The 15,000-nt window shown below is 45.0% G+C and overlaps 1 protein-coding gene across 2 annotated transcripts in view; it reads left to right on the top strand.

Annotated features, from left to right (window-relative positions):
* Nucleotides 1-15,000, top strand: part of anks1b (ankyrin repeat and sterile alpha motif domain containing 1B) — a gene marked incomplete at its 5' end in the record, with an annotated part of 585,526 nt that overhangs the window by 312,446 nt on the left and 258,080 nt on the right. For both annotated transcript variants that reach the window (XM_083655335.1, XM_083655334.1), the window contains one exon: nt 3,419-3,555. In XM_083655335.1, coding sequence (XP_083511461.1) covers nt 3,419-3,555 — 137 coding nt within the window. The remainder of the gene's footprint in view (nt 1-3,418; nt 3,556-15,000) is intronic.

Raw genomic sequence — 15,000 nt, 5'->3', positions numbered from 1 at the left:
GGACGCCAATGAATCAGAATGTGTGTGTAGCTTTGTATTTTTGTGTCCAGCCTCCATCTGTGCTCTTTACTGTCTGCTTCTGCTTACTCTTTTTTAATGGAAAATGATAAAAACTAATAATCATAAAAAAAAACCAATCCTACTTTCCTTCCCCGCTTCCTTCTGAGTTGGACCTCCACTCCGTTTCCATTTGGCGATGACGTCTAACTCTTTCAAACTCAAATGTTGTAGTTAAGAAAATTCACAGCTGAAATGTATATACTGTAGGAAAAGTGACATTTCCTCAGTAATGCACATTTTACATGCTGATCCTGGTCAAGATAGAAAGCCCAAAAGGTCTCTGACTGCACTGAATCTTTCGTGGTCTGAGTATTTACCTTCTTGCTGGACTGAATCCCCATCCCTCCCCATGGATCAGCTACTGTATATACTGCATCCTGCACAGCGCCTACATGTAGAGTATATGAGTCGCCTGTAGATTGTGATATCAGTAGGGTTAGGAGGGTTACTTTAAAAATGTAATCCGATGGGGGCGTCCGGGTAGTGTAGCGGTAGATTCCCTGCCTACCAACACAGGTTCACAGGTCACAGGTTTGTATCCACGTGTTATCTGCAGCTTGGTCGGGCATCCATACAGGCACGATTGGCTGTGCCTGAGGGTGGGAAGCCGGATTGAGGGTATGTGTCCTGGTCGCTGCACTAGTGCCTCGGGGCACCTGGTCGGGGTGGAAGGGAACTGGTGGGAATATCGTGATCATCCCACGCGCTACGTCCTACCGGTGAAGCTCCCTGCTGTCAGGTGAGAAGAAGCGGCTGGCAACTGTGCATGTGTCAGAGGAGCATGGTGCTAGTCTTGGCTCTCTCCAGATTGGCAGAGGGTGGAGCAGCGACCGGGGCAGCCAATAGGGCAGCATGGGGAATTGGCCAAGTATAATTGGGGAGAAAATGGGGGGAAATCAGAAAAATAATAAAATAAAATAAAAAGTAATCCTATACAATTACTAGTTACCTGTTAAATTATAGTCAGTAATGTAATCCAAGTATCACATCACAATATTAAAGTAATGTAACTGATTACTTTTGGATTAAAAATTGTTTTGATTATTTTTTGGTAATTTTTGCCTTTATTTGATAGGACAGTAGATAGACAGGAAAGGTGGGGAGAGAGATGGGATGACATGGGCACAGGAGCACGGGTCAGATTCAAACCCGCGTTGGCCACATGAAGCACTAAGCCTTAGTGGTACTGTACGTACTCTACCAGGTGAGCCACCGGGGCACCCTGCTTTTGGATTATTTCCAAACAAATGTCCTGCATTTGACTACTGGAGTCCGGGGGCATGCTCACAGCTGATACCGTGTGTGTGTGTGTGTGTGTGTGTGTGTGTGTGTGTGTGTGTGTGTGTGTGTGTGTGTGTGTGTGTGTGTGTGTGTGTGTGTGTGGAAAGGTAGCCGAGGCCTGGTTGAGTCTCACAGCAGAAATGGACAATCTTCTAGCATCTGATGGTCTGATGATCTACTGGTATATATATTAATGTGTGTATCAGCTCCACTTTGTGTGTAGGTCTGTGTCTCTAATCATTGATTGAGACAGATGTTCTTTTTTCATCTGAAAAAAACATGCTAACCTGACACTACCAGATGGTTTGCTACACAAAACCATCTGGAACCTCGTCTTTGGAGACTGATTCGAAAAGGGCAGGTGCGTTCAGAAAGTAACTGGCGGGTGATTGCTGAACCATCTGTCTATCACTGTCTATCATGGGCTTGCTTCTCGCTGACGTCCTACCTAAACCCAGACCGTAGCTGCCTCTGGAAGCTGATTGGTCCGGCCCACTGCTAGGACGGAGTTAAACCAATAGCTTGGAGCGCAGGCAAGATGCTTTCTCATGCGATCGTGAAATCACAATCCAGCTGCCTCGCAAGGTTCCAAACCTCCCTCTCCTTTTTTCCCTTCTTCTTCTGGTGTTTTCTCCACCGCTCTGCTGCAGTAAATGATCATGCTGCATGGAAATCGGCTCTGACACTTGAGTCTGCACTCAGGCGTGTATACATGCGTGTGTGCGTGTGTGTGTGTGTGTGTGCGTCCGTGCATGCGCGTGTGTGTGTGCGTGTGCGTGTGCGTGTGCGTGTGTGTGTGTGTGTGTGTGTGCGTGCGTGCGTGTGTGCGTGCGTGCGTGTGTGCGCGCGCGTTAATGAGTGAGATCGACAAACTGCAACAAACTGTGCAGGGCAGCTGTCATGTTTCCCTGCTGTGCTTGTTGCCAAGGCTTGTCAAGTTCAGAAAGGCACTTTCTCGACTTTTCTCTCATGCCTAGACAGACAACTCTGTCCACTCACAGCTGAACCCTCTGTGAGTGGAGATACACTGTCCAACACATCAGCCTCCTGTGCTGCTGATGTCCAGCTGAACCCTCTGTGAACCCTCACACTTTCTGTGTGGAGTTTGCATGTTCTCCCCGTGCTCCCCAGGGGGTTCCTCAGTACATAACCCCCCACTAAAAACATGCAGAAGATCGTCATCCGACCAGTGACGACAACATCCGAAGTTGGTCCCCGGGCGCTGGAAAGAAAAAGCGACCACTGCTCCTGGCCTGCCCCCTGGAGGAAAGGACAAGCCTGGATGGGTCAAATGCAGAGGACAAATTTCACCGGCCACCGTCAGCATGAGTGTGTGTTTGTGGCCGCATGCATGTGTTGAAGTATTCGTGTGACAATAAAAGACGGGCTTGTCCGTCTGAAATCTGAAATTGAGTGGAGATACACTGTCCAACACATCAGCCTCCTGTGCTGCTGATGTCCAGCTGAACCCTCTGTGAGTGGAGATACACTGTCCAACACATCAGCGTCCTGTGCTGCTGATGTCCAGCTGAACCCTCTGTGAGTGGAGATACACTGTCCAACACATCAGCCTCCTGTGCTGCTGATGTCCAGCTGAACCTTCTGTGAGTGGAGATACACTGTCCAACACATCAGCCTCCTGTGCTGCTGATGTCCAGCTGAACCCTCTGTGAGTGGAGATACACTGTCCAACACATCAGCCTCCTGTGCTGCTGATGTCCAGCTGAACCTTCTGTGCCACGCCTCAGTTCACACAACATCGCTCAACAGTTCTTCCAAGCCTGTTCATCTTCATCTCCCCTTCAACTTAAGTGGATTGACTAGGAGGCATTAACAAGAGGAATTACTGTCATATATGAGGATAATAGCTTTTCAGGAATTTTGTCGAAACAAGTGTCACTACCTGCAAAGGCGGAATGAGGCAGATCCAGCCATATCAAGATCATTTGATTTGATTTGATTCACAGAAAGAAAACCATTGAAATTATTCAGTGTAGTGTACAATGATTATGGAAAACAAATACTCAAAGTAAAAAATACCCTCCTCTCTCTCTTGCTCTCTCTCTGTCTCTCCAAGGTCACTCGCCCCATGTAACGGTGAGTGAGGGGGAGCTTGGTAACCATGACAACAGTTCGACGGGGCCAACTCCAGACTGCTCACCCCCCTCCCCCGACACGGCCCTGAAGAACATTGAGAGAGTCATCCGCCCACAGGTGACCGCACACACACACACACACACACACACACACACACACACACACACACACACACACACAGGCACACGCACACACACGCACACACACACACACACACACACACACACGTGCACCTTCACGCACACACACACACACACACACACACACACACACACACACACGTGCACCTTCACGCACACACGCAAATGAATGTGCAGCAGAGACACCTGATGTATTATTGAACATCACAGAGTATCCACCCACAAGTAGCTTAAACACTTGCACCCACACACACTATGGTAAACATCTCTCTCTCTCTCTCTCTCTCTCTCTCTCTCTCTCTCTCTCTCTCTCTCTCTCTCTCTCTCTCACACACACACACAGTATTTCTCTGCCTCTCTCTCAGGTATTTTGATACACACACTTTTCCAAAAATCAAGTTCCAATTTGAAATGACACACAATTTGTTTGAATATATCAAAGTTAAGATTAAATGTTAAAGGCCCATTATGTAAGATTTGGGAAAAAATAATGTGCATACAGTAGGGCTGTCAGCGTTAATCGCGATGCGATTAAGGGCCGACCATAACGCGTTATTTTTTTTAATCACGTTAATCGCATGCCTCTATTTTGTCCCTTTCTCCCGTACTTGTAGTCAAGCCAGTCGCAGCGGTTTCCTGTCTCCTGCTGTTGCAGGCATGGAAAAGGAAGACAGCAACACGCTTCTAAATGGCTCATTTGACTTTAAAAAAAATCCCAAATGGCACAGTGGACAAGTCAACAGTAGTTTGCACCTTGTGTAAAACGGGATTAAAATATCACCGAAGTACATCGAGTTTGAGCTATCACCTAAAAGCTAAGCATACCGGAGCAGCTAGCGTCGCTGTAGCCTCAACACGAGACTCATCAGTCATTCTTCCTTCAGAGTCTCGGATGCGCGGGTCCTCTAGCCACTGGGAGGTTGGCTCCAATGGCTTCACGCGATATAAACGGTATCAATCACAATAAAACTGTACCTACCTCACACACAATGTTGTTATCCAATGCTACGGCACCAATGTACTCCAAAATCTTCCGTAGTTTCCAATACCGAGCCATTATTCACATGAAAGTGCCAAAGTTTTTAGCTCAGACACAGCCTTCTTCGGATGTGTCATTTTGGGTTCCGACTGCTCCACAGCGCCGGCGCCGGAAGTATCGGTTCTGGAGCGTGTACTGCACTGTTTACAATTGTGCATTTATTTTCTGTTCAAGATATATTTTGTAGACATTGTTACTGCCTGTCTACATTGCACTTCTATTGAATTGAAAATAAATCTAAAATTCAAGATCACAAAGTACATTTATTTGCATTAATTTGATTCCCAATCACGACACACTGGTAAGAATTATTAATATTGAATTAAAAATGCCTTGAAATGCAAAATAATGGCATTTTAAACATGCGATACAAAGATGCGATTAATCGCGATTAACTATAGTTAATCGCAAGATTAATCGCGATTAAGAAAATTAATCATTTGACAGCCGTAACATACAGTAAAGTGTTTTTATTACCAATGAGTGAATGTTCCATAACGTAACTTAAAAATTCAGACCACCCGCGTCTCTCTGTGCCCATCCGTTCCTGTGCTATGCTGAATTCTATGAGCAGACTCGGGCTCCTCTCGGGTCGAGGTTTCACGGAAAATCGTGCGGATGTGAGGTTTCTGCGCGTTCACGAGCCTGCCTTTCAGCCAGTAAATACACCACCAAAGAAGAAGATACACACAGGCTAACATTACATTTATGCAGTCAATGAACGTCAGCAAACAACCTGCAACAACACAGAGTCCAGTAAAAAGTCCACACATAAAAATAAAAACATTTAGTGAAGCTCATCTGGCCAAACAGCAGCAATGTGACCGAAGTCGGGGGGAAACTAGAGTCGGGACTCTGTTTTTGGTTCATGGGGGGGGAACCTTTCACATTAGCGTTAGCTTGTTGTGTTAGCTGCTGTTTACCACAAAACCTAGTGCAGAAGACCTTATACCTCTGTGTTGTTACCAGAATAAACAGCTGACTGGAGCAAAAAGTGATGCACAAAATGACTGTGTGATAAATATATTGACTTATGATATTGTGGTTTTGGCTGGCTATAGCTTGTTTGCAATGATTGTAAAGATAATGTTAGCTTCCTTGCTAACGTGAATAACTAATATAGCTAATCGATTTACCACCCAGAAGCTCTGCTAATAACGTTACCGTCTTGTGTGGCCTATCCCTGTGTGCCTGTGTCGTGTTTGTCCATTGTCTGTTGCACTTACGTCGTCCCCGCCCCTTTAGTGTTTCTTTTTGTAAAGCGTCTTTGAGTCCTTGAAAAGCGCTATAGAAAACCCATGTTTATTATTATTATTATTATTAATGTAACAGAAATATCCCTAACGTTACTACCGTTATGGTGATGGAACATTGTTTGCCTGCTGTTACAGATCAAGTCCCTGTTGGTTTGGTCGCTTTCAGCTCACATTAGCCCCAGGCATAGACTGTATAAAAGGGGAAGCATGCAGTTAGCTCCTGGCTCATGCTAACATTAGTATCCACTTCCCCACAGCCAACGCAAGCCAAAACACGACCAAACACGCCACAATAACGTCCGCTAATTCAGCCCCGGCCATACCGGGGCTGAATTAGCGGAATTAGCTGCCGTTTTCAAGTGACTTTTATCAGCTAACGTTATAGGCAACCGATGTAAAGTTAATGTTATTTTGTTATGAATCCAATTGTTACTGTCAAGTGTCTATGTGAAAAATGACAATAAACAGATATAAAAATATATATATATATGTGTTGCTGCTGGGCCCACTCACAGCAGTACACTGCTTTGCTTCTGTGCTGCGACTGCTCTCTGCTTTTCCAAACTGGAAGCACACCGACCGCATTCTACTATAGGTAATAATACACTGACTATCCATAAGTAGCCCATACAACCCCACATCAAATCATCTGAACTATCCCTTAAAGCATATTCATGCATGTTGTTGTTGTAGGTTGTTTTCCTACAACTCAATAGATTCCTAACCTCAAATGATCTCCTAGATAAACTCCAATCAGGCTTTCGCCCCCATCACATCACTGAAACCACGCTTACTAAAGTCATAAATGACATTAGAATGAACTCAGACTCAGGCAAAAATTCGATTCTAGTACTATTGGATCTTAGCGCTGCATTTGACACTGTTGACCACTCAATATTATTGGACAGGATGGAAACCTGGGTTGGGCTATCGGGTACGGTCCTCCAGTGGTTCAGGTCCTATCTTCAAGACAGGAAGTACTTCGTTTCCATTAACACATCTGACCTAACTAGTATGACTTGTGGGGTGCCTCAAGGACCCATTATGGGGCCCGTTCTTTTCAACCTTTATATGCTCCCTCTAGGCCTAATTATGCAAAAAAACAAAATAGCTTATCATAACTACGCAGACGACACTCACCTGTATATAACTCTTTCCTCAGCTGACTATGCTCCCATAGAATCATTGTGCCAGTGCATTGACCAAATAAATAACTGGATGTGCCAGAATTTCCTACAGCTAAACAAAGACAAAACAGAGGTGATCGTCTTTGGTCCCAAAGAAGAAAGGCTTAAAATCACTGCACGCCTTGAGTCTCGATCCCTGAAGCCTACGGATCAAGTCAAAAATCTTGGCGTTATTATTGATTCCTATCTCAACTTTAACTCCCACATTAAGTCAATCAGAAAATCAGCTTTTTATCATCTTAAAAATATAGCAAGAATTAGGGGCTACATGTCCAGACAGGCTCTAGAAAAACTAATTCACGCCTTCATCTATAGTAGGTTAGACTACTGCAATAGCCTTTTCTCTGGTCTCTCCAAAAAAGAACTTAGGCAACTTCAGCTCATTCAGAATGCTGCTGCTAGAGTTCTAACGAAGACTAAGAAAGCTGATCATATCATTACATTTTACATTACATTACACTACGACATTTGGCAGACGCTTTTATCCAAAGCGACTTACAATAACACATTTTTGTCAGCAATAGAGCAATCAACTATGCAACACAGTCTATGACAACTACAACATCTGAAGGAATAGTGGTAAAGTTAAGTTAGTAATTTTTATTTTATTTTTTATTTTTTAGAGAGAGAAAGAAGTTAGTTCAAGAAGGGCCCAGATGGAGCATGAACAGATGTGTCTTTAGTCTTTTCCGAAAGATTGGCAGTGATTCAGCCATCCTGACTGAAGGTGGAAGCTCATTCCACCATTGAGGTGCCAGGGACGAGAAGAGTCGCGATCAGGATGAGCGACTTTTTAGCCCCCGTAGCGAAGGAGGGGCGAGGCGTCCTGCACTAGTGGAGGAGCGAAGGGAGCGGTGAGAGGTTTGGAACCTGACCATAGATTGCAGGTAGAGAGGAGCTGTCTGGTGTACTGCCCTGTAGCCAGGCCAGTACCAGTGTCTTGAATTTGATGCGTGCAGAGATGGGAAGCCAGTGAAGGTCCCGGAAGAGGGGAGTGACATGAGAGAATTGGGGTTGGTTGAATACCAGACGGGCTGCAGCGTTCTGAATGAGCTGAAGCGGTCGGATGTTGGCGGCAGGTAGGCCGGCCAGGAGCACGTTGCAGTAGTCCAGGCGGGAGATGATAAGTGACTGGACCAGGAGTTGAGTTGCTTCCCTTGTGAGAAAGGGACAGATTTTGCGGATGTTGTAGAGGGAGAACCTACAGGAGCGTGCTGTCGCAGCTATGTTGGCAGAGCAAGACAGCTGGTTATCAAGGATCACCCCAAGGTTCTTAGCTGTTTCGGAGAGAAGCACAGTGGTATTGTCAATGGAGATGGAGAGATCTGCGAGAGGGCAGTCTTTCCCTGGGAGGAAGAGTAGCTCTGTTTTACCAAGATTGAGCTTGAGGTGGTGGGCAGACATCCAGTCACCAATGTCTTTGAGGCATGCAGAGATGCGAGCCTCGATTTGGGTGTCGGAGGAGGCGAAGGAAAGAAAAAGCTGGGTGTCATCAGCATACTGTAGCAGTGATAAGAAAAGCCATGAGATAAGATCACATGGGCAAGAGATCTGATATAGAGAAGGAAAAGTAAGGGGCCAGGACTGAGCCCTGGGGGACACCGGTGGTAAGAGGGCAAGATCTGGAGACGGACCCTCTCCATAAGACCTGGTATGAGCGGTTAGAGAGATAGGAAGCAAACCAGGAGTGTGCAGAACCTGAGATGCCGAGGTCAGACAGAGTGGAAAGAAGGATTCGGTGGTTGACTGTATCGAAAGCAGCGGACAGGTCAAGGAGGTCAAGGACAGAGGAGAGGGATGAGGCCTTAACAGTGTGAAGGGCCTCTGTGACTGCAACAGAGCTGTCTCAGTAGAGTAAGAGGCCTTGAAACCGGACTGCAGAGGGTCCAGGAGGTCATTCTGGGAGAGATAGAGAGAAAGTTGGTCGGACGCTGCTCGTTCGAGGGTTTTGGAAAGGAATGAGAGAAGAGAGACAGGTCTGTAGTTCTGAATAGCAGTAGGGTCAAGGGAGGGTTTCTTAAGCAGAGGCTTGACTCTTGCAGTCTTTAGAGCAGGCGGAACAAGACCAGAGGACAGAGAGGAGTTTATGAAGCTAGGGAGGAAGGGAGATATGTCAGGTGAGATGGTTTGGAGGAGAGAGGAAGGGATAGGATCGAGGGGGCAGCAAGTGGCTTGGTTAGAGCTGATGAGTTTAAGTACTTCATCAGGAGAGAGGGAGAGAAGGAAGTAAATCCGGGGACAGGGGGCAGAGAAGCAGGATTGGAGTCGGGAGTGTTAGTGAGGGTATCTGGAGGATGGAAGGAGGAGCTGATGTCATCCACCTTTTTGGTAAAGAAGGTTACAAAATCGTCAGCAGAGAGGGGGGAGGGAGGGGGAAGGGAGGGAGGGTTGAGGAGGGTGGAGAACAGTTTACTGGGGTTGGACGCAGAGGACTGGATTTCAGAGATGAAGAAGGAGGTTTTTGCTTTGGAGACAGCAGAGGTTAAGTTGGAGTGGATAAGGTGGTAGGAAGAGAGATCTTTACAAGTCCTTACACTGGTTGCCAGTGTGTCATAGAATAGATTTTAAAATACTGTATAGTCTACAAATCACTTAACGGCCTAGGCCCAAAATACATCGCTGAATTGCTCCCACGCTACAAACCGTCTAGACCTCTCAGGTCAGCAGGGTCCGGCTTACTAACTGTCCCTAGGATCAAATCAAATCATGGGAAGGCCGCATTTACCCACTATGCTTCTGCTAGCTGGAACAAACTGCCTGAAGACCTCAGATCTGCCCCAACTTTACTTACTTTTAAAAATAGACTAAAGACTTTTATGTTTACCGTCGCTTTTAACTGCTGACAGCTGTTTTTTAGGAGATATGTGTGACCTATAAAGGTTAGAGTCCAACTGTTATAAAGGTATGGACATTTTTCCAATCATGTGTGTGTAGTCATGTTTCTTATATAGTCATGATGTCGGGGGATTCAATATAGATTTTTTTTTTTATTCTATTATGCAAACCCAATGAGTCCTCTATAAGTTTTGAGCTCTTTTTTGTAACTGCTGCTGTTGCTTAATGCAGTTTTCATGCTCCTTCTTAAAGTTTTGTTGTGATGCTTTTAAATGTCCATTTTATTCTCTTCTTTTATTCTTTTGTTTTCTCGTCAACCATTTTATGTGAAGCACTTTGAATTGCCTCTGTGTATGAAATGTGCTATACAAATAAACTTGACTTGACTTGACTTGACATGTTTGTGTGCAATCAGATCGAAATTGTTACAGTTTAAGGATTTTGGACCCAAGAGCAGACACAGAGACAGCTTCCAAGATTAACAGAGTTTATTGAAAAATAGATGGCTGGAGTGAGCGGCAGGCAGTGACAGAGAGTTTACAGCAGGTGAAGACGGAGACGAACCCGGGACTCTGCACACAGCTGACAGCAGGGAGAGGAACCATACGACCTGAGCACAGGAGGCTAGGCAGGCGTCAAAACAGTCCACAGGAAAACACGAGGAACTTCGAGAGATATTCAAAAGAGATTAAAGCTCAGAGCTGGGAATAGCTACCACGTAGCGTAGGTGACTGAACAATCTGATGACGAGTGGTGGAAGAGCCGGGGTATTTAAGCAGGAGTCTGTTGATTAGAAGATTGCTGCCAGCCGTGCTGCAGAGCCCAGGTGCTGCCAGCCGTGCTGCAGAGCCCAGGTGCAGAAACTCCACCCACTGTACAGAAACACTCAGGGGAGGGGGAACACATAGGGAGAGAGACAAACAAGACACACACCCTGCTGCCTCCTGACAGAAATGTCACATTATAATCAATTCAGGTTAAGGGCTTCCCATAGACAACCAGTGTAGTATTGAATAATATAAAAATATGTCATCTAACTAACTAGTCATATCCATCGTGTTGTGGAGGAGGATGACACTATATCGCACAATATCAGCCTTCAGTCAGCCTGTTGTGCACATCTGAAACATGTAAAAAAAACATTTTCATAGTAGATGCACAACAACTGAACTGAATAATAGGATGATGTTGATTGTGAATAATTACAAATCAGCATTCAGCAATTGAAATACAACAATAATTCAACCTAATTACTGAGTTGACGTTAATTGGGTTCTCTCAGCGGTGTGTTATTGGGTTAGTATCAGACACACCAGTGCAGCGTGAACATTTAACACCACAATAATTAAAGGCAGTTGTTTTCTCAGTCAGCGGAGGATGTGCGACAGCATTTCAGTCTAGACACCGGAAAAAAATCTTTCTTTACAAGGTGTTCAGTCATACAATTATTTTCTCAAAACAAGTGAAAAGATCTACTCTTAGGGTGAGATATTTCACTTGCAGACTTGTTTCCCGCATTTTCTTGAATTAATCATTTATTATTTTGTTGATACTAGTGAAGTGATCTGAATTATTCTGTCTTCTTTCAGGATACTGACACAAGCAAGTGAAACTGCATTGAAAACAAGTGCACTTACCCCACTTCATTTGATCAGAATTTTTCACTTTTTTCACTTTTATTTAAGAAAAATAACGGTTGTTAGGTTTGTTAGGATGGACATTACATCCCTCGTTTCCTCTCCTTGCGTCCTTTCCTCACCTCCCCTTGTCACCAGCCTATCTTTTGTATGTTTGTGGGTGGAGAGACGGCGTACGGTACCCAGTGGGACTCCTCTCGGCTTGAAGCGCACATACTGTAATCAAGGAGCACGAGAGTTCAATTTTATAGCGCCTAATTAATTATCCAGAATTCATTTCATTTCATTTTAATGCCCCCGCTGGCTATTTCATCAGTATACGCTGTATGCAGTATGCTCGGGCTGACACACGCATGCGCACGCACACACACACACACACACACACACACACACGCACGCGCGCACACGTGCAGTAAGCACACACTCCAGTTGCGGTGGATCAGGCTTTTAATTTGACAGACAGAGAATGTAAGTGAAAGCGTAAAGACTTAGCCTGGTCTCGTGCTTTGGTCCTTCCTGCTTCAATACACTGGTTTCCAAATTTGGGTCCCAGGAACCTCCTGGGTCCTAGAGAGTCTTCCAGTCCAGTTTCACTACTATGTCTCTCCTTAGAAGTTGAACACACAGAGGCCATTTACACCTGGCACTTCTGTGTTCAGATTGCAATCGATAGTGCTTGACCACTTGAAAGTACAGGTGTAAAGGCCCCAAGACAGATTGAAGACAGATTGCAATCTGATCGGTCAAACCACCTCCGGATGTGGTCAGGGACGCATTGTGACCACATTGAACACAAGTGTAAATGCAATGTGTCCTCTCAATCTGCATACAGCAACTGTATGCAGATTGAGAGGACACTCGTTTTGGGTGATCAGATTGCAATCAGATTGACTTTAAAGTCATTCAACTCTTTTATATTGCCATTCATATTTACCACTGCGCCACCGTGCCCCCCTGTCTTTTTCTTAACACAAGTGACACGATCTGCCATAAAAACTAATCCTGAAAGAAGTAGACTTCTCCCACTGGCAGAATTTTTCACTTGTTTCAAGATTTGAAGACTGAAAATGAGACACAATGCCTTGTTCAGATGGAAAAAAAAATCTTCTTCTACAGTATCTCACCCCCTGTGACCAAGCCAGTGGCTGATATAAAAAAACATGTGATCATTTTGTAAAAGCGTGAAAAGATCACAGCAGTTATGTTGACTGAAATCCATGGTTTTAGATGTCTCAGTGTCTTCTCTTGGACATGTTAGATCTCCACAAGCTCTTGATCACACTCATGGGCAGATGGGATGTCAAGAATACAGAGAGAGAGAGAGAAACAGAGAGAGAATGGGGGAATAATCAAATAGATGAAAGGAGAGAGAGAGAGAGAGGAACCACAAGAAGAACAGAGATAGTCTGTAAGCCAGCTATATCATGGGGTTACAGTATCATTGTAGCACGCGCTGGCTCCATGTCCTACTTTGTTGCGTGTGTGTATGTGCGTGCGTGTGTGTGTGTGTGTGTGTGTGTGTGTGTGTGTGCGCGCGTGCGTGTGCGTGCGTGCACATCTTATCAGTAAATGATAACCACCCTTACATGCCTAGAGATTCCATGCTGGACTGAACACATGACCAAACTCGTGTCTGTGTTCACAAGGTCTGCTATATCAGACAATCACATGGTTACATAAAACACAGCTGCATGCACACACACACACACACACACACACACACACACACACACACACACACACATACACACACAGACAGACAGACAGACGCACGCACGCACATTCACACACACACACACACACACACACACACACACACACACACACACACACACACACACTTATTTACTCACTCACCTATTTGACATTGTGCCATATTGCATGTGTGTGCTGTACTTGGATCGGTGTCACACACATGTGCAACATTCATTGTTGCACATGTGTGTGTATTTTACATTGTGTATGTGTGTGTGCATGTGTGCGTGCGTTGGTGCGTGCGTATGTGTGTGCGTGCACGCGTACGGCTTAGTAATGGGGAACAGCTTGTCTATTTGTCATTGTTTCTTCAAGTGTGACGGCGTGGCATACATATGGATACATTCCTGCATATGTATGAACAGATACTTGAATGTACACAATGACAAACTGATAGCGGAAATAGCAATTACCTCACACACACACGCACACACACACACACACACGCACGCACGCACGCACACACACACACACACACACACACACACACACACACACACACACACTGATGGCAGATTAACTGGGACCGGGACGTCGCCTGTAGGGATGCAGGGGTTAACCGGTTTGACTATTAACCACGATTTAAAACGTCACGGTTATATAACCGCAGAGGCTCCGCTACACCGAGTGTTTTGTTTCACAACAGTTCGTCAGTTTAAAACTCCCGTGAAGAACCTGTCTCTCTCGCTTCGTTTCCGCACGGACTATTTAGCGGAGGCACCAAACACAGGCAGCTGCCATGTCTCCCAGTAGTAGTCAGTCGGTAGCCTAGCCATGGACGCCAGCACCAAAATAAATGTTGCAATACATGTCCCGCAAGGTTTCTGAGATTAGGGGAAAGTCTGAGCTGGTGTTACGTTAAACCAAACATGGGGAGGAGGCAGCGGATTTGTTTACCGTTAACATACAGTCAATGACGTTAACGTTAGCTGTTGTGGCTAATGTTAGCTAGCTGGCCATGGCCTAGCGTACATAGTTCAACAGGCAGCGGTCCTCGAGCTCGTTGTGACCAAACATCCCCGCATTTAAAGCACTTCATGCTCCCAGAGCTGGCGTAAACCATAGAGAACCTCATGCTTTACACAAAAAGAAACATCAAGGGTTTGTGTCAACTCCAAAAGCAACCCGCTAACGTTACATGTAGGCCTAATAACGTGAAGCTAACGTAGCTAGCTGCTTGGCAGTCATGATCTGACTGAGACAACGAAAACAAATGCGCACATTTACATAACAAACACCAGTCAACACCACAGAGTGTCCTTTCTTTAATCGAGAGGGAGCATTTTCCAGTAAAAAGTGAAACGACAGATGATGGCTTATAGTGAGGCTTTCCATGCCTGCCCCATCATCACTTCGAACTGACCCCAATGCAAAATTCAGACGGCCCATTTAGTTGCCAGTAAGATGCCAATAAGTTACTATGCCTTTTGTGTTTTTTCTGCAGACTAAGCAGCTATAGACTTTCGCTTCTATAAAATAATAATAAAATATTTTTTGTATTGACTATTGAGTGATACACTTTACTAAAACAATCATATATCAGAAATGTTGTTTGTTTTATGTTCACAATAGTGATGTCAGTTAGATTTGATTAGGTCAGAGCCACATCTGAGTACATCTGCCCTTTCTTTCTTCTTTTTTTAATCCGAAGGCAGCAACTGTTAAGATTGTGGGGGAAATACAATAAAACCTCTATTTAAAGAATGCTCATGT

This window comes from Poromitra crassiceps (genome assembly GCF_964638095.1).
Source record: "Poromitra crassiceps genome assembly, chromosome: 2".
NCBI classification, from domain to species: domain Eukaryota; kingdom Metazoa; phylum Chordata; class Actinopteri; order Beryciformes; family Melamphaidae; genus Poromitra; species Poromitra crassiceps.
This window is presented reverse-complemented; position numbering and strand designations above follow the sequence as displayed.